The sequence below is a fragment of the Astyanax mexicanus genome, chromosome 6 (genome assembly GCF_023375975.1).
Source record: "Astyanax mexicanus isolate ESR-SI-001 chromosome 6, AstMex3_surface, whole genome shotgun sequence".
Classification (NCBI taxonomy): Eukaryota; Metazoa; Chordata; class Actinopteri; order Characiformes; family Acestrorhamphidae; genus Astyanax; species Astyanax mexicanus.
In genome coordinates this window covers 5393330-5411751 of record NC_064413.1, presented here as the reverse complement: position 1 = coordinate 5411751, position 18422 = coordinate 5393330, and the positions used below count along the sequence as shown (strand labels likewise).

The 18422-nt window shown below is 37.4% G+C and overlaps 1 protein-coding gene and 1 long non-coding RNA gene across 2 annotated transcripts; both read right to left on the bottom strand.

Moving 5' to 3' along the window:
* Positions 1 to 934: 934 nt before the first annotated feature.
* Positions 935 to 18169, bottom strand: dedd1 (death effector domain-containing 1). Its single transcript, XM_007250857.4, has 6 exons — positions 18056 to 18169; positions 14779 to 15272; positions 14242 to 14361; positions 13710 to 13838; positions 3094 to 3485; positions 935 to 2052 (listed from the first exon to the last, which is right to left on the bottom strand). The coding sequence occupies exons 2-5, from the start codon at positions 15236 to 15238 to the stop codon at positions 3100 to 3102; spliced, it is 1095 nt and encodes a 364-aa protein (XP_007250919.1). The 5' UTR covers positions 15239 to 15272; positions 18056 to 18169; the 3' UTR covers positions 935 to 2052; positions 3094 to 3099.
* Positions 4766 to 13703, bottom strand: LOC125802485 (uncharacterized). Its single transcript, XR_007439617.1, has 2 exons — positions 9152 to 13703; positions 4766 to 7686 (listed from the first exon to the last, which is right to left on the bottom strand). It is a non-coding gene; the product is annotated as an uncharacterized LOC125802485 (long non-coding RNA).
* Positions 18170 to 18422: the final 253 nt, after the last annotated feature.

Below are 18422 nucleotides of genomic sequence, written 5' to 3'. Positions count from 1 at the left end.
TGTTGTGGATTTGGATGTAAATGACAGTGTTCAAATAGTAGTTAAAGCTTCACTTTTAAGTATTTCGGTTTCTTCCCATTCAAACAGATTGGAGGCTGGTCTTGCATGAGTATATATTTGTGTGAACTGACTTGCTTATTAACTTATATACTTTGACTAAACTCATTAATAGCTTTTGAGATTCTGACGAAGAATAAAGTGAATCTTAATGTGTCACTTATACAGTTCACACCTCAGGTATGAGTCACGTTAAAAAGACTGTAAACAGCCCAAAATCAATTTGATTTGGGTCCAGGTAAACCTGCTGTGTGAACACAGTCTAAAGTCGAATTTATATTTATACTTCTACGGCAAGTCAACATGCTGTCTATGTCATAGCCTGTGCAGGTGCTCTATGCAGCTGCCAATGTTTTTACCTCTGCTTGCATGCATCCGCGTCTCTGCGTTGCTCTGTAGTAACAACCACTAAGGCGATGGGAATGTGAGTGCGGCTTGGCCGACCAATAACAGCTGTTGTTGTCCACACACATGGAGTTACATTTCTGGGGAGGTGCGCATCAAGCTATGCTGTGGAGTCTGCAGATACACAGAGGTTATGCATATATAGGCTACAGCGTAGTTTTGACAAAGAAGCATAAATTGGCCTTAACTCCCATAATTGACATAACTCACCTGGGTTATGCTGGTCAGTGTCTCACTGACAAGAAATCATCTTACAACATATACAGGTGTAGTGCATACATCACCCACAAGCTGTCTGCTGAGGTAGGTTTAACCATCTCATGAGCAATTGATATACACTTTCCCATAACTTTTTTTTTGGCATGTCAGTTTATTCAAGACAGGATTCTTGGTTAATGGATAAATTTAACATTATGAGCTCCCATTAAATGCTTTCCCATTGTCCACCTTTCCCACAAGAACAACACAAACACACTGAATATTAGTTTATTGGGAATTAAATTGGGACGTAAAATTAAACATCCATACATGCGTTAAATTAAATTAGCACACTGAACAAAAACAGAGGAAAAATGAAGGATATAAAGAAACATTTTAACGCCTCATCAACCTTTTGACTTATTAGACCCACATTTTCTTTCATAACAGACTGAAATGCTATCTACCTTTTTTGACATTTTTTTTTTAAACAATACAAAGATAGTAAATATGTATTCACCCATATATTCTTAAAAAATAAATCCTACAAAGGCCCAGTGCGGTAGTGATGTAAGGTCAAGAAGACTACAGCTCTTGTGATTCATCTGTTCATGTGACTGTGGTTGTCATCGGCTTTCTGACAGTTTTCTCCCACTGGTTGTGGATGTTTGGCTCGTCTTCGGCTCGTCTACGGCTCGTCTTCAGACTCTGGCCCTGAAACGCTGGTGATTGTTTGGCAGATTTGTAGCTATGCATGGTCCTTAATTATCTAGCAGACAAGCTAATGCCCATTTTACTCTTCTTCAGTCTTTCACTACTTAGACCAGACTGTGAACACGCATCCCATAACTTGAAGCCATAGGACTCATCCCTACTGGATGACACGTCTGGATTATTTTCTGGATACAAACTCCAAATTTCTCATCTTTGTTTTCTTCGTATCTGCAGACCTAAGCAACACAATTAGAGCAAACTCAAGGTCCATCTACACTTAAACAATTAACATAAAGCTTGAGCCCTGGGACTCCTTCCACATTATTCAGTCGCACAACCAAAAGAGACTAGCTTTCATACTGAACTCCACAAATGACTGACAGAATAGGAAGCTGCTTACAGGTCATGTATATGGAGGTATGTTTGGTCTGGGGAATGTGTGTATATGTCTTGACATGGCTCCTCCACAAACTGTAAACTCTTGTAACTGTAACTTGCGTTTTCCTCAGAATGAATCACTGCTCACTATTGGCATCCTGCTCGGCCAGAGGTGAATCCAAACCTCCTTTTATTGACTTTCAGTCCCAGTATGGCCCCAGTGTCCCATGTCATCACCATGTTCTGCCAATTAAATAACTCAAGAGAACTTATTTCCTCATCCATGACGTTTCTCTGGGCCTGAGGAGAGAAAATATGAACAGACTGAAATTAGCACACACATACACATACATTTTGACAGCTTGTGAAAATGTTGTGGCAAATACTTAAGAGCAAGTTTAATGAACACTGCACTTCAAAAAAAAAATAACATTATATGGTAGTGTGTCAAGATCGTCATTGCAAGACCTAGGCCCAACCTCATTTCACTCCTTGGCTCTACCACTTTGGTAGCCCTACCCTCTGTTAAAAAAGTATATGAATACCCATGTACATGTATTTCATGTACTACCACTAAAATGTAAATGCTGTACCAGTTAAGGTACGTAAAATTAAACTAAGAAACTGCATAATACAAACCCCACTTTGGCTTTGGGATTTTAATGGTTACTTAGTGGACCATTTAGATTAAGTTGTCAAGTAAAAGTGGAAGTTACACTAGCAGGATTGATGTAAAAGGATTTTTAAAAAAATATCCATGATTGGAAAACCATAAATTGGAGTCTGCAACCCTAAAATCCTATCCAACAATCTGTCAAACTAAAAATCTACAAACTAGAGCGAATCAGACTAAAAAATCAAGGCAAACATTGGGGTAAAAATCAAGTTGTGCAACTCTGGCTTTAGATTGTATCACTTTTCGGATTTGTTTATGGCCTCCAACGCGAATAGGAAATATATACCGGTAAGTTGTCTGCTGCCCCCTTGTGGCAGAACATCTTTTCACAGTCATCCTGACATCTAAAAGGGTGCTCATTACTTGCTGACCTCTGGACTGGAAGTCCATTGTGACATTAGGTAGTTTTTACTTATGTTTTTTTTTTTTTTTTTTTTTTTTTTTACTAGTTCTTTTATCAGTAATGTCCCTTACAAAGGTTTCAATGTGGCATGCCGGTTCCAGTTAATAACAAAACGTCACTCAACCTTCTTTGAAAAACATAAATAACCGCATTGATTGGGGTTCTGTTAACCTTTCAAAAACAGAAAACCACCACAAGGAGGCAGACAGTCCTTGACCACCACCATCATCATCATCATACACACATCCACCCACCCACCCACCTCCTTCTACTCCATGCTGTTTGCGCTGCTCTGCGCCTGGTTGCTAAGCAGCAGCTTTCTGCCTTCCTCGTAGTCGTCTTGGTCGACACTGACCAGCAGTCGGACTCCTTCCTGACCCGCCGCTCTCTTCAGAGAGTCCGTGATGAACACCCCCTTCAGAGCCTCTAGGAGCGCCCCGCTCAGGTAGTCGGCCCAGAAGGCGTCCAGGTTGGCCAGCTCTGAGAACTTGATGTCACAGACGATGGAGCCGAGGTCGCGAGCCCGGAGCAGCATGCTGGCTCGGCTGAAGAGCTCGAACTGCCGCTCCAGAGGCTGCTGCTTGTCTGAGGAAACCCTCCCACGCAAGACCGACTCGTGCTCAGAGTACTCCGCCCGAACCCGCAGCCGGATGTCTGCGATGTGAAGATGGAGGGAAAGAAAGAAGGAGGAATGGAAGGGAAGAGGGATGGGTGAGGGAAAATGGAAGGGAAAAGACAGGTGGCAAGAGATAGGTGAATGAATGGAGGAGCAGGGCAGTGGTTGATAGTGTTGTGAAGTGAAGGTAGGGAGATAAATGAAGCGGTGGGATAGATTGAAAATGAAGGTGTAGAACAGAAAGGCATGAGAACAGAGGAGTGATCAAAGCAAGGTGAAGTTGAAAAAGGGTATAAAGGGAATAAAAGGTAGAGAAATAAGAGAGAAATCTTTGTCAGTAAGTGCATTGACTTGGCATGCCATCAAACATTTCTTTGGCTGCTTTAGTAATCAATCTTTCATTTAAGGAGATCTAAGAGATTTTCTTTCAGAATAACAGAAGATTCACAGAGCGCAAAAGAAAGTAAATATCTCTTTGGCCTTTGCCAGGTTCACATTGGTCAGGGCAGTTCTGGGTATAAGTGACAGGGTGTCGAGCATTCCAAACGCCACAGCAAAAGAGTTGACAGTGAGGACCGAGAAAGAAGCTAAAATTCATAGAGGAACATTCAACTGGTCCAAATGAGGGCACAGCTGAATGTTCTTCAGCACTGTTTCGAAAGAGGAGAGTAAAGAGTCAAAACAGTAGAGCAAAATCTGGGGATGTGAACAACAGACCTTGCAGAAGGCCCTTCCTTCACTGTAGTCACACTCGTCTTTTACTTTTATGGATGGACGGGTGCACTCAATGCAAAGGTAACCCAACATGGCGGCTTTGACATAACTTTCCCTTCCATCACATTCAAAGAAAACAGGTCACTTGAACTGTGTAGAATTTATGGCCATGGTAACAAGGGTGGTCTCTTATTGGAGGCAAGGTTCACTTTGGGTATTTCTACTTTGAAAAGGTTCAGAAAAGTCCATCAATGTAGGCCGTGGTTTTAAGGGAGTTGGTGAACAATGACGGACAGTATTTTGTTTTGGTTTTCAAGCCCTAAAACAAATATACTTAAGTATTTTTTCCAAGTTGGGGCAGCAAATGAGAACTTTTGCTTTCATGTCTCACAGTGACCAGTAGTTAAAAATTACAGACAGCTACATAAAGGTTGGTGCCAGCATACAGTGGTTTTGAGAACAGGAGGAGGAACTGATGTCATGCAACAGCACAGGGCACAGAGACGGCAAGATACGATTGGAGGATACATACTGAACCAGAGCTTCGCTGTGATGTCATTTCCTTTCATGTCATTTCATGAGGTCTGAGGAGGAACTGGACCCATCGATCTTCAGAACATTGCTGCAACAAAAATCCAGCGTTCCTACACCACAACTCTACTCCCAACCCAACTCGCAGTGTTAGGCTCAAACAGCAACTTTATTGTGAGGGGGATACAAATGCACTTAATAAGGATTGGACTGAGACTTTTGAGTGATTTTTTTTTTTCAAGATACAGAGCTTTAAATAGGTTGTATATTTAAGTAAGGGTATGTATGTCAATTCACGTTTCAATTCAATAAAATAAAAAAAATAAAAATAGAACAAATAAAAAAAAAACACAAAAGAACCAGCTGTTCATCTATCTAAATGAACAAGTAATTCTAATACACTAATCATAAAAACAGTTGCACCCAGAACAAATCAACCAAAATGAATGAAAGAAACTTGGTCTGACCTGGTCCACATGCTTTCCATTTTGATTGTGCTGTTGGATTGGTAGCATCCTTATCAAGAATGCCTTAAAGAAGATTTTAAAACAGTTAATAAAATTTCCTTGAAATATAATGGTCTCAATATATTCTGCACCATACCAGTCATGCAGATATTACCATAGCATGCTGTTGGCGGCAGTGGAAGGTAGAAAGAGGTACACAGCAGCGACATTAAGAATCTAGTACTGAGTGCCAGCACCATTGGCAGACAGCTACACAACGTAAACCAAAATGCATGCAGGCCATTATATGAACACCCCCTCTTAACACTGCAATGATGGTGCATCAGACTGTCATGGAGTGCCTCTCATTAGTCACACTTTTGTCTTAGTAAAGACGTTCACTGTGGTCAGCACCAAAATCTATGGTTTCTTGCCACGCATCACATGACCATGTCCAGATGGTCAACACACAATCCTTACTGGAATCCAACCCCACATTGAAGAGACACTACTTCTGTATGAGTAGCTTACAAAATATTTCCCAAATTAGTATAACATTTTAAAAATGTTTAGCTCCTGGTAACCTTTACCTTCTTTTTTTAACAGCATTGTAATCAGACATTTCTTTCTGGGTGCAACTATTTATATATCAAGTGTGTCATCACTACAAGGCCATACTATCACAAGAAGTAGTAACTACAGGTTCTTATACAACTAATGAGTACAAAACTTTCTTCTTTGACATCAAACACAGCTAAAACTTCTGCAGGACAAAAATCACTTAACTGAGAATGAAAACCATTTCAAAGAAACACCTTCACACCTCAAACAGTTTTCTTGTTAATATTACAAAATATATGCACCAGCTAACCTGGGGCCTGGCAGGTCATGTCATCGAATTCCATGGAAAAAAATATATATATACATTCATTTAAATTCTGCTTACTTCACCAAGCAAAATGCTCCAAGTGTTCAGTGATTAATGATTACGGTTCTCCACAAGAGGTTATGAATCACCGGTTAGTGGCTAACAGAACGACTGAACTGATTAGTCTGAAAACAAATCTAGACAAGGAATTTATTTTCAAATGCCTCTGTAAGAAGTATTATCTGTGTCAAATATTATCTGTGTTTTACCGTATTTATATTGTACTTAAAAATAAAGGTACAATACTTGTTTTACTTTTAAGCTATGATAAGTTCATAGCATCCATTTAAAAATAATAATTTAACAAGAAATGGTTATTATACCTCTTTCTTCCTTACTGGATGCTTATTTACCAATTTAAAAGTTTTTACCAAACATTGTTTAATAAAAAAAAACAATATTGTTATTCTCTGGCATTGCTTATTTAAAAAAAAATAAAACTTAGCTTAGTGATTACCTGTTCAGTGGAAAAATAGCCAGCTTGCCCATTTCCATGGCTGCAGCATACTGTTTGTGTTTTTTTCTACACTTGACAACCCTGAGAGTGGAAATGGGATTGGGGGGACGGTGGTGGTCAATTTCGGATGTTAAAATCCACACAGATTACATCCTGTTCATGTTATAAGTTACTACAGAAAAGATAATCCTTAATTGTCCTTTACTTCAAAGATTTTATGATCTGCCATGGTTCTACAAAATAAAAATGTTGCAGTTTTTGAATTAAGTTGTTAACTTATTCTTAATAATGTTGTATTCATTACCAGTTCAAATTTATCTCAGTCAAGGCACTCAGTAACTTTGCCTGGTTCCAGTTATTATTATTCTACTTTCGTTGAACTTCATGACCTGCCAGGCTCTAGGCTCATTTAAAATTTATTTTAATTTTGAAAAATATTTCTTAAAAAATCTTGCACACAACAAACTGAAAACACAAAATATTTAAAACTTTTTTTATATCCTCCAAAAGAAATTTCACATTTACACAAAATTTTCCACTGTGTTTAATTGGTTCCATTAGAAAGGACCTCAGAGAGTCATGCAGACAGGACTTTTTTTTTCTTGTTTTTTGTTTTTGCTGTTTTTTTTTTTTTTTTTTTTCTACAAGAGAACATTGATATAACAGAGCTTTCATCTCATGACTTATGAGATGATTCAGTACAGAAAACATGAACAAACAACAAAGAATTTTGTCTTATGATTAACTACGTCTCCACCTTTTACAACTCTTAGCAAAATTACATGAACCCACGGCAGAGAGCTTATTTGTGTATTCTCCAGGTTTTGTACTTATTTTTGAAAAAATGAACAAATAAAGAAAATTAAATAAAAACAACTTTTCTTTTTCCCGGTAGAGCAGCGGCTTTTTCCAGTAACGCAGCACCTTTACGCTCCTCTAAATGCGGAGTCGCTCCGTGCGAAGAGCTTCCACACTATTTCCATCCCTCTTTTCTGATGAGCCACAAACCAAGACGGAAGGAGAGAGAACGAGAGCAGGCGGCTGAGCGGCCGCTCTCTAAGGCCAGTTTTGGCCGTTCGTTAAAGTTCACTCTCTCCCTCTCTTAGTATGTGAGGATGGCCAACTTGTTTTGTTCCTGACACTTGAGTCAGTCTGTTTTTCAACTGTGGACACAGAGGAGAGAAAGAGAGAGAGAGAGAAAAAGAGACAAGCAAGTTTGGGATGAACTTTTTTCATAGGCTCTTCCTTTGTTGGGGTAAAGCACATAGCAGGCAATTAAAAAAAAACATTTTCTAAATGTGTAAAAGGAGGCAAAAAATGATTGTCCAGTGTTGTCAGTATTTATTAACTTATTTGTTCTGTATAAAGTTTAATAAAAATTAATAATCTAAAGAAAAAAGGTGGCCTAACTTCATAAAACACTTCATATATTGTATTTAATAACTCTACTGAGGAAAATTTATGATTAGAATAACTTCACTGAGTGTGTCCAAAATTGCACTACTGAGGTACATTTATTACTGAAATAGTTGTACTGATGTAGATTCACACTAAAATTTCACTACTGAGGGAGACTAGTTATACTAATAGTTATACCAAGATAGATTTATTACTAAAATTGCACTACTGAGATAAATGGATGACTAAAATTGCATTACTAAGGAAAATGTACTACTAGAATTGCACTACTCAGGTAAATTGATTATAGGAATAACTCTACCGAGGTACATGTATGGGTAGAATAGCTCTGCTAACCTAAATGTATGACTACAGAGGAACTTGTTATTTAAATACTTTGAACTTTTGTTAGCAAAGGTTTTACGTTCTTGATACGAATATTAATTTTATAAATAATGAAGTTCACCTATGTTTTATGAATGAGGCACCAGATTGTTCTGTATTAAGGTAAAGGAGAAAAGGTGAAAAATTAACTTAGATTTACTTGCATTTTTACTGACAATATTATCATGTAACCATTTCATAAAATATGTTACTTTACTACCTGGACAGTACCATGCATGGAGCTACATTTGGATTTTAGGTCAAAGCATCTCGATTTGATTCAGTCTTAATATCGGGGTAATGGAATTTGCAGGCATGAACACTTCTAGGTTTCACTGTTGGGTCATTTTCCTCAGAACTGCTCTCACAAAAAATTGGATAGATCTTTAAAAATACAGCCAGAAGCAGAACGTGAAAGATAGGGATGCCAGTTTGCAGATTTGATGCCAGTTTGAATGTTTTGGTTGAAGCGGTTACAAAAGTTTTAAATGAAAAATAATACTACAAAAGTACACATTCAGGAGATCTCTGAGATCATTTTAGAGCATCACCCTCCCCCACCCTTTAGATTAGCATTATGGTGGATGCACAAGGTCTTTTTGAGGAGTTTTCCATGTTTTTTGAGCCAGTTCTGTGAAACTCTGAGGCCAACAACTTCTCCAGAATTCTGTATCATGTCGTAGCTTCTCCAGGTCTACTACAAATTCCCTAACAGCAGAATTAAGAGGGGGAGAAAGGTCTCTTTGCAAGGTTTTGAGGAAGCACACAGTTTCAAACTCAACACTGGACCGTTAACAAGCACTTTCGCCCCTCCTCCTAACCGAGTGAGGAAGGTAAACTCTTTACCTTGGACATGGACCAGGCATCATGAAGGAGAGAGCGAGTGAGAAAGCACAGTGTATGATCGCACAGAGAGGACAGCACACACTCTAGTGTTGTGTGCACTCTCCCTTTTCTCTCTCTATCCATTCTCCTGCTTTTTCTACCCATTCCTGAGTCAACCTGCTGGAATCAAATGTGGAGTCAACACAGCAGAAAGCATTTTCAGCACTTTCAGGAGCAACAAAAGGTCAAAAGCTCAAAAGGGCATTAATGGCACAGCAGGAATATGGTTTAAAATGGTGAGGTTGTTTTACAAGTTAGTTTATAGTAAAGCTCCAGGGTTATCAGTCATCAGGTGAAGCACAGAACAATACTTATATTTAAAATATTTTTTGAATTTCTAATTGGTAAGCATGTGCATGTTCTTATGTAAGTACTGGAACAGTACATAACCAAGCTATTAGTCCTGTAGAAAAATCAGTTAAATAGGAAATGGCTAATAAGAAAGCCACTCCCTCAACCAAACGGCATTAAGAATTGGGATTTAGAACGCCTGTTCCTGTGATCGAAAATTTTGTAGCTTACATTATGAGTCAAAAGTTTGGAAATGCCTTGCCATTTAAAGTTTTTGTTTTTTACTACATTGTAAATGAATAATGAAGGCATCCATACTAAGAAGAAACACATAAGGAATCATGTAGTAAACTTGATTTAGTGTTAAACAAGCCAAAATACTCTGAAGCAACAGAGGTAACCCTTGCTCTTCCTTTCCTGGGGCGGTCCTGATGAGGGCCAGTTTCATCATAACCCGTCAATAGGCCTTGCGACTGCAATTTAAGGTATCTCAAAGTTCTTGAAACTTGAAATGGTCTGGGTTGACTGACCTTAATCTCTTGAAGTCATTTTCTTTTACTTAGTTGAGTAGTACTCAAATAGGGTTATTCAGTGTTTATTCAACTGATGCAATCAAACACATTAAGAGGTAGGAAATTCATAGTATTTAACTCTTTAAATTCAAGTAATTAACACTTGACAAGGAACAGCTGTTTACTGAATATCATTCCAGGTGACTCTACTTCATAAAACTGATTAAGAAAATCCAGGCAAGATGAATCTAAACTAAAACATAAAACATCTAGTTTGTTTCATTTTTTAAACCATTTAAACCTTATGTTTTCATGGTTAGACACAATATTCATAATACTTTACTGCTGATATTTAAAATCAATATTCAGAACCACAGAACTGACATTCAGTAGCAGAGCAGTAGAAGCTATTCTTAGTCGCACGTTTATAATTAGAACCCATATTTAGTGGCGGACACTCTCCAAATCTCTAAAAGCTAAATCTCTCTCTTTGCAGCTAATAATCATATATAGTTAAATCAGAGTAGTGTACAGAGTAGAGTACATGTAGTGTCCCAGTACTTACAGAACAGTCCTGTACTTCCTTACTGTACGTGGATTTTTCAGCTCCTTATTTACTCATTTTGGGTTGCTGAAGTTTGGAGGGAATGGACCGTTCAGTACTGAGGAGCGTAATGAGGATATGATTGGAGGGATGGGGCTTTAAGATGGGATCCATTCTGCTGCAGTAGATGTAAACTCTGACAGCAGGTCAGTGGGCTTTAGTAGGTTTGGTTTTCAGAGGAGTGGAGCTAGACTTTAGAATGGAAGTAAGGTTCAACGAGGTACAAGCGCTAGGGCTGGAGCAACTCAGTCTCAATGGCCATCATCCTCTTCACGCATCAATCATCATCATCATCTTCAGCAACCTTATTTCTTTCAGTATCTTAACATTTATAAAATTGGGTATTAAGAAGAGGGAGGACGAGAACAAGAGAAAAGGAAAGAGCAAGGAAGAAAGAAAGAGAGAGAAAAGAAGCTGAAAAGAAATAGATGAGGTGCAGAATAAGGGAGAGGCTTTGTGAATTGGACTAGTGATGGGCATTTAGAGTAATTTTGTAGCTGAGCACTCAGATTAAATAAATAAATAAATAATAAGTTTACCAGTTCGATGATACGGTACTCTAAATGTGACGGCAACAAGCCATTCAGAGCAAGATTTAATAACTATGAGATTTTAGCTTTTAAACATTATTTAGGTCTGTTTCTGTTGTAGCACCAACAAAGGAAGGTTTATAAAGTGTTTTTTAAAAAACCAAATCAAAATAGGATCCATAATATGGATTAGAACATTACTTAAATAGAGCTTTTCACTGTATACCTGTAACTCTACCTCTTCACTACTTTACAACTGATGCTCTCAAACTAACATTAAGAGACAAGAAATTCAAGTAATTAACTCTTGATGAGTTCAGCACAGCTGCTAACTTAAAGCCTGGAATTCAAGAGGACTCCACCTCATAAAGCTGACTGAGAAAAATCCAGCCAAGATCTGCAAATATTTTTAACTTTTTTCTTGTCTCTTTAATATTAAAGAAGATTTAATACATAAAAGTTACGTAACGAGTGCTCTGTTCATTACTCATGCCCATCCCTAACTTCAAATACCACAGAAATGGAAATGAGGGACGTATTCACATGAACACACAAACAAAGCACACATAGAGTAAATACACACAGAAGAGTGTAGAGAATGTTGATTACACCAATGTCCTTTACTACTTAAACAAACTGACTTTATGGCATGGGGTGGAAATCAGCATCTTCAGCAGTAAACCAGTTAAAAGGTCCACTAAGTAATACACATTTACATTTATTTATTGACCACTGCTTAAAATGGTTCCCAGACCACTGTGCACAGTTACGGTAACATAAAAAGAGGTCTCCACTAATAAAATCGACCTATCTAGAAAAAATAGCTAGAAAAGGGCATTTAAAATGCATTTTGTGCATTTGACCTATTCCATAATAGGAGACAGCTCATCATCAGATAATTTTAGATGATACAAATGCACCAAACATTACCCCAAAATTAGCTCACAAAAAGTTTAAAACAATTACAAGGCAGTGGTTGATTTACTACTAAAGCAGTCCCTAATTAAATTCATTTTAAATGATATAGATTCTGATACAGCTTAGTTAATTTGAGATATTGTGTATATTTTTATTATGTATTACTGTTCATTTCTTCCTATAAACAAATGGTACAACCCAAAAGGATCATGCATTGTTCACATTATTAGGCAATATTCATGCATTTACTGGGTCTTTGACTTAGTGGACCTTTATCAGCATTCAGCTCCTGTTTCCTTTTAGTTCCCACAGTTGCTCTAATGAAAGCTTTACCTGGTGCGGCACAGCAGCCCTTAAATCTTAGCACCGGTTTGTAATGCTGGTGAGGCATCCTGGCTTTCCCTCTCCATTACCCATTAATCACACTTTCAGGCTGTTTGAACAGAAAGTATGAACCATCAACAAGTCAGACACTTAAAAAAATAATAATTGTATTATACACCTTGTATTAAAGTTTTTTCTTGAGTATTTTTAATAAAACTATGTTTTCCCTTTGCAAGAATGTTCTAGTACACATAAAATATTTTAAAGTTTGATTTTTTTTCTACTGAAAAAGTTAACATTTGGGACGTTTAGTTGGTGTTCACTTTTTTGGACAGTGATGTGCAAAAGATATCAATTGGTTGATACCCAACTCAATTATTATCTCAGCTAAAGAAAGCTGAAAAGGTAAGCAGAGGATAGTAAACAGTGGTTATTTATGTTAATATAAGTGGACAACATTGTACTGAAAATGTTAGTGATGTGATTGGGGTTAGAAAACCTGTTCAATAAATGTTGAAAGTCCCAAATGGCCAAACCGTGACAATACATCCCTCATCCCTTTACTACAAAATAAAAACTAATGTAATAAAAGTGACCTTTTGCCAGGAGCTTGCATAATAATAATGTATGTTTTACAACCTATGCATTGTTAATTATTGCACAGTTAAGGACTGTTTAGGTTTGATCATTATGTTATCAATTTATTACTTGTTTATTAATTGTGTGTAATCACAATTCCTCCTAAATATATGTTAAAACATGTGATCTGTACATGCTGGTGAATCTGTGCTTCTAGTTTAACTTTGCATTGTCCTCGAAAACAGAAAGCCCACTACTTTTATAATTTGCACATTAAAGGAATATTTTGGCAAGAAAATGAAATGAACATGATTGATGCAGTCAATCACCTAAGACATATTTCTTACCTGATGTGTAATTGTGTATTTAAAAAAAATGGCAAATTCTAGGCTAACGTTGCTTACAAACACTGGATTTACCAACTGCATCTGTGATTATTTCACATTTCATGCTCATTTAATGTATTTCCAAACTATTCTTTGAAGTGACCACTCACACAGATGCTAACATTAGGGTGCATTCTGACAGGTGAACTCAGAGATATGTAAATGGCACACATATGACATTTACATCTAGGTGGGATTCTGTACTCAGTTGCGACAGTAACAGGGGAGAAATGGGTCAATCTAAGCTGCAGTTAAATGGAGATGAGAAGATGAAGACAGAGAGAAATAGAACAGAATGAGAGAGAGGGGGTAGAAAATATGGGAGAAATAAAGAAAGAGAGATAACATGAGAGAAAAAAAGTGAAGTTGTCTTACCACAGGTCACTTTGTTAGGTATAGGCTGAGGGTTGATTTTGGGCATGCTCCGGGTCCGTCTGGCTCGGCCACGCCCTCTGCCCCGTTTCTTTCTTAAAGAAGAGTTTGCAGCAACAGGTGAGCCAACACCTGATCATCAAAAACAAACAAACACATCAGACTGTCATAGTGATACATATGGACTGTAGATCTCACAGTGCACTATAGGCTCCTGTGGCACAGCCTAAGCTTTTGTCCTTAACAGCATTTTTCCACTTGAATTTTTCTTTTATACTTTACATAGTTTTGAACTTTTGTACTAAAGTAAAATAAATAGAGTTGAGGCTATTTAACTATAGGTTAGTTTAATCCACCTTTCCCTTCTCTCTCCTCTCACAGAAACTGAAAACTCTACTGATTTTTGTAATGGAAGCAGAGGCAGCATTATTTATGCAGTGTTGGGGCAAAGTAGCCTGTGTTTAGCAGAAGCAACGGATATGGTTAAAATTATGTTTCAAGCGATTACAGAAATCTGTAACCCACTTCAACTTACCTGTCCTCCAGGGAGATGCGTGTGTGTTTTCTGGGGAGTCTGGCTCTGTATGTGAGCTTGTGTTTGAGAATCCTTCACTGTTTGAGTCTGAGTAGTTTATAGGTTCCCTCTCAGGTGACACTAAGAAAAAGAACGCAGACAAGAGAAAGATGCAAAATCATTTTAGGATTATTAGTGCATTATTATTATTATTATAATACAGGCCTTGGCACTACTTTTTTATATACACATATATACACTACATAGGTGTTTCTGAGTGTTCTTTAATCCTGGTCCTGGCACCCATCTGCCCGGCAAACATTTTAGAGGACTGCCTGCTTTAACATACCCACTGCAACTCTGAAAGAGTTTGTTATAATGAGTTGATTACTTGAATAAGGTGTGTTGGGAGAGGAAAAAGCCAGGGAAATTTGCAGGAAATGGGGCACAAGGAGAAGGACTAAAGAACTCTGCATAATCCAACAAATGCAAACTCGCTCACATAAATGACTGGGATGATAATGGGTGTGGAAAGCATTTATTTGGTCTACTCCTCACCTGTTCTTCTTTTTTTGCTTGAAACGAACGGCAAGAGATCATGTCGTGTAAGAATCCGAAGGAGCTGCAGAAGAGGTTCCAGGTTTCCTTCATGCAAAAATCCACGTCTCTCCATTTCCAGCAACAGTTCCGTGCCACTTTTGGGTCTGTGACGGCCGAAGGCAAGGCAGAAGTCCCCTCGCGGGCATATTCTGCGCCAAGCCTCCAAAAGACGCGGGCAAGGAGAGTTTGAGGGCACATCGGAGTCCGGAGAGACTTCCTCTGTCCATCCCTCTGGATCAAGAGGGTGCCTGCCTGGGTAAGCTTCGTCGAGAAGAAATGATAGCACTTCAACGTCGGATTCTGTTAACTGGGAACCCACAATCTCGAAGACTTCATGAAGAGACAACATGTCATAATAGCTCAGGCAGTCTGTCTCCTCCCAGTGCAGGGAGTATCTCGGGCAGCGGACTGTTGCCATGATTAGCTGGTTACCAACAAGTGTCTGCAAGTTTCTGCAACAGAGAAACATGTTAATAATAATAATAATAATAATAATAATAATAATAATAATAATAATAATAATAATAAATAACATTAATAATATTAATATTAAAAATAATAACAATATGCAACATAATCGTGTATAGGTCCTACGATTCTGCAAAATTTTGTGTTTCTATGTCAAAAGCTGTGGGAGGAGTAGGGTTACAAAAAGGGTGCAATAATAATAATAATATTAATAATAATCATAATACGAAGAACAGCATGTAAATAAAAACATAATAAACACATACACACACCAAACACAAACTCCACCACTTAAGGTAGAACTGAAAATGTAAAATATCATGCTGTATGACTGCAAGAGGAAACTTCTCTTAAGCAGATGACACGTCAAAATACGACTCATGGACCAAACATGCCCAGTCTTCCGCACTGCCGGTGTTCTGTCGAGTCGCGATACCCATCAAAACGTGCTACTTAAAGGTTCTGCGCATGCGTTAATTCTCTTTTTTTCTATTTTCACGTGTTTTCCTGATAATGATGTTTTTCTTGGGATTTTTTTGCTTAAGTTAGATATTTTTTTTACAATAAAAATATAATAAACAATAACTATAAAACAGATTCTAATCACATATATTTGCCAAGACTTTAAACGCGAGAATGATGTATTTTTCGTAATGTTTACCTTTAAATACACTAGGGTAGCATGTTTTGACAAGGTGGCACAAAATGACAGAACACCGGGTTACATCACGGTTCTAGTGCACGTGTACAAATTGCGTAATGTCACGTTTCAGCTGTCACTTGTAACAGCTGTAGCTAAAGTTGCTTCTAAACACAACACTTAACTCAAAATTACCTCGCGTTTCAGCGTTTTGGAGCGAAATAAAAGCGGACGAGTTCATGCAAGTCGGGCTACAAAGCTATCCGCGCGACCTGCTGTGTCAGCAGTGCTGTATTCACTTTGATTACGGTACAAACTCATATGTATGTTAAGCTTAAAGCGTATATAACACTTCTTAATTTTATTAGTAATACAACAATACAACAATAAAAATTGACAGAGCCACAGCAACGCTTATTTTTGAAGTCAAAAGACAAATTAACTTTTATTTATTTTATTTATATAAAATGTATTCACCTTTTTCTTTCTGTCTCACACTCGCGTTGTCATGCACACAAACACACACAGCGGACTGCATATTTTCACTCAAGCTGTTGAGTGTGGAATATGGAGCTACACTAGTGTTAATTTTCTCCATTCAAAATCACATTTACACTAAGTAACTCAGCATATTACAATAGTCTATTCTACACTGAGATATTATTATACAGTAACAAAAATGGACACAGTTTGCCAGGTGTTTATCACCATACACCATTATTTTTGCCCCTTCCCAAAAATACAGTTAAGTACCAGCATTAAAAAAAAAATCATGATTTTATCCACGATTTAGTCACACAATATTGTTGTGATTAATACAATTATTTTAGGGGTTGGCACCAATAATACAAATCTGAGTGTTTCTAACATTGATTACTTTATTCACATGTGAATACCCATTATGAGGCTGTGTGATTTATAAAGATTAATCTTAAAATTCTATTGTAAATAATTCGATTAATATTTTAAATGAGGGTTTGAAGTTCTTATATGATATAACCTAGCTTAGCTAGCTAACCTAGTAACGAACTAACTAACTAACTATACAATAAAATAACTAGCAAGGAACAGGTAACTTACCATCAGTTCCATGCTAGCTAGTAGGACAGGGTGACATTTAAAAAATACTAATTTTGATATTTTCCAAATATATAATCGATTTTCAGTTATTATTTAGATTTTAACATCAGTTTTCACTTAATGTGATAAGTAAGCTATTGTTTCCTTTACATTTCGTTTATTTTTTATTTTAGGAAATAGTAAACAACCCCCTTCAACCTTCCTTTAACATTAGCTTTTTTTATTTAGCTTTTATATACACGGTGCAAGCATAGTCCTTGTATTTCAGTTAAGGAAAAGTGTACAGTAAAATAGTTTTTTTTCTGACAGAAGCAACTGTCTATCTACTGAGATTATCTCTGGTAACGATAGCTCATATGTGTAAGTATGTATAAAATAGTAACTTAGTTAAGATAATTCGATTATTCATATTAATTCAAATAATCTCCCAGCCCTACTAACTGGCTAGGTTAGGTAAGTTAATTAATTACCCAGCTAGCCTAGCTATGTAACGTTACTGTAGTATTTGGCTAATGCTAACGATATATTACACACTAACTTGACTATTAGGAGCAGTTCCATGAATTTAGTTAAACTAGCTAGTATTTTTAAGCGATAATTCTCATATTTTTACAGTTTCCAGCAACACTCCTCATTCGAGAACATTCCGTTTTTCGGTTTTACATCGGGAATTTCCGGCCTGTCAGGCTTTATAATCGAACTGTTTAGACAAAGTCGGTTATTTTAGATTCCTTTGAGTTATTATTGCATGTTTATTAATGGAAATTATCAACAAAACCGACGACAGTTCTCTAAATAGAAGGTTTACCGAGGTTAAGGGATATCAATAAGGCCCCTGTGGACTAAGCTAGTTACGCTAGCCAGCTACACTTCGCCTGACACTTCTGCCTGCCTTAGCTTAGCAACAGAAAAACAACCCTAACCAGCGCAGCCGTCGACGGACCACACAAAAATACCGATTATCAACACTAAATATACACTAATATTAAAGTTCACCCCTCTTTATTCGGTACAGAAATGATATAAACCTTATTTTACCACACTTACTTAGGTCAAAGCAAGAGGACGCCCACGGTCAGCTTTCTCAAAACATCCCTTCACTAGCTTAGCTACAACGGGGCATACAGAATAACAACACCGAACAGCCAATCACAGCGCGCACAGCACACGCACCGTGACGTCCCACACACCGCGACCAATCACAGAGCGCTCTGCACCTTTACATGTGTTATTTTTCAATATTTTTATTGTATTTAATTTTTCGCTGATAATAATTGATGATGTACAGTATGTATACAGTACTAGTCAAACGTTTGGACAAACATTTTCTCTTTCAGTGTGTTTTAGTTATTTTTTATAATAATTACAAAACACTAGACTGTTCTAATAGTAAAGCTGAGCTGCAGTAATCAAT

What these genes read in the sequence shown, in the direction of transcription:
- dedd1 (XM_007250857.4), bottom strand. Translation starts at nt 15,238, where the DNA reads ATGGCAACAGTCCGCTGCCCGAGATACTCCCTGCACTGGGAGGAGACA. An exon ending in AAGCAAAAAAAGAAGAACAG is followed by an intron (nt 14,362 to 14,778) that starts GTGAGGAGTAGA and finishes TCTTTTTCTTAG; the next exon opens with TGTCACCTGAGAGGGAACCT. An exon ending in ACCTAACAAAGTGACCTGTG is followed by an intron (nt 3,486 to 13,709) that starts GTAAGACAACTT and finishes TTCACATCGCAG; the next exon opens with ACATCCGGCTGCGGGTTCGG.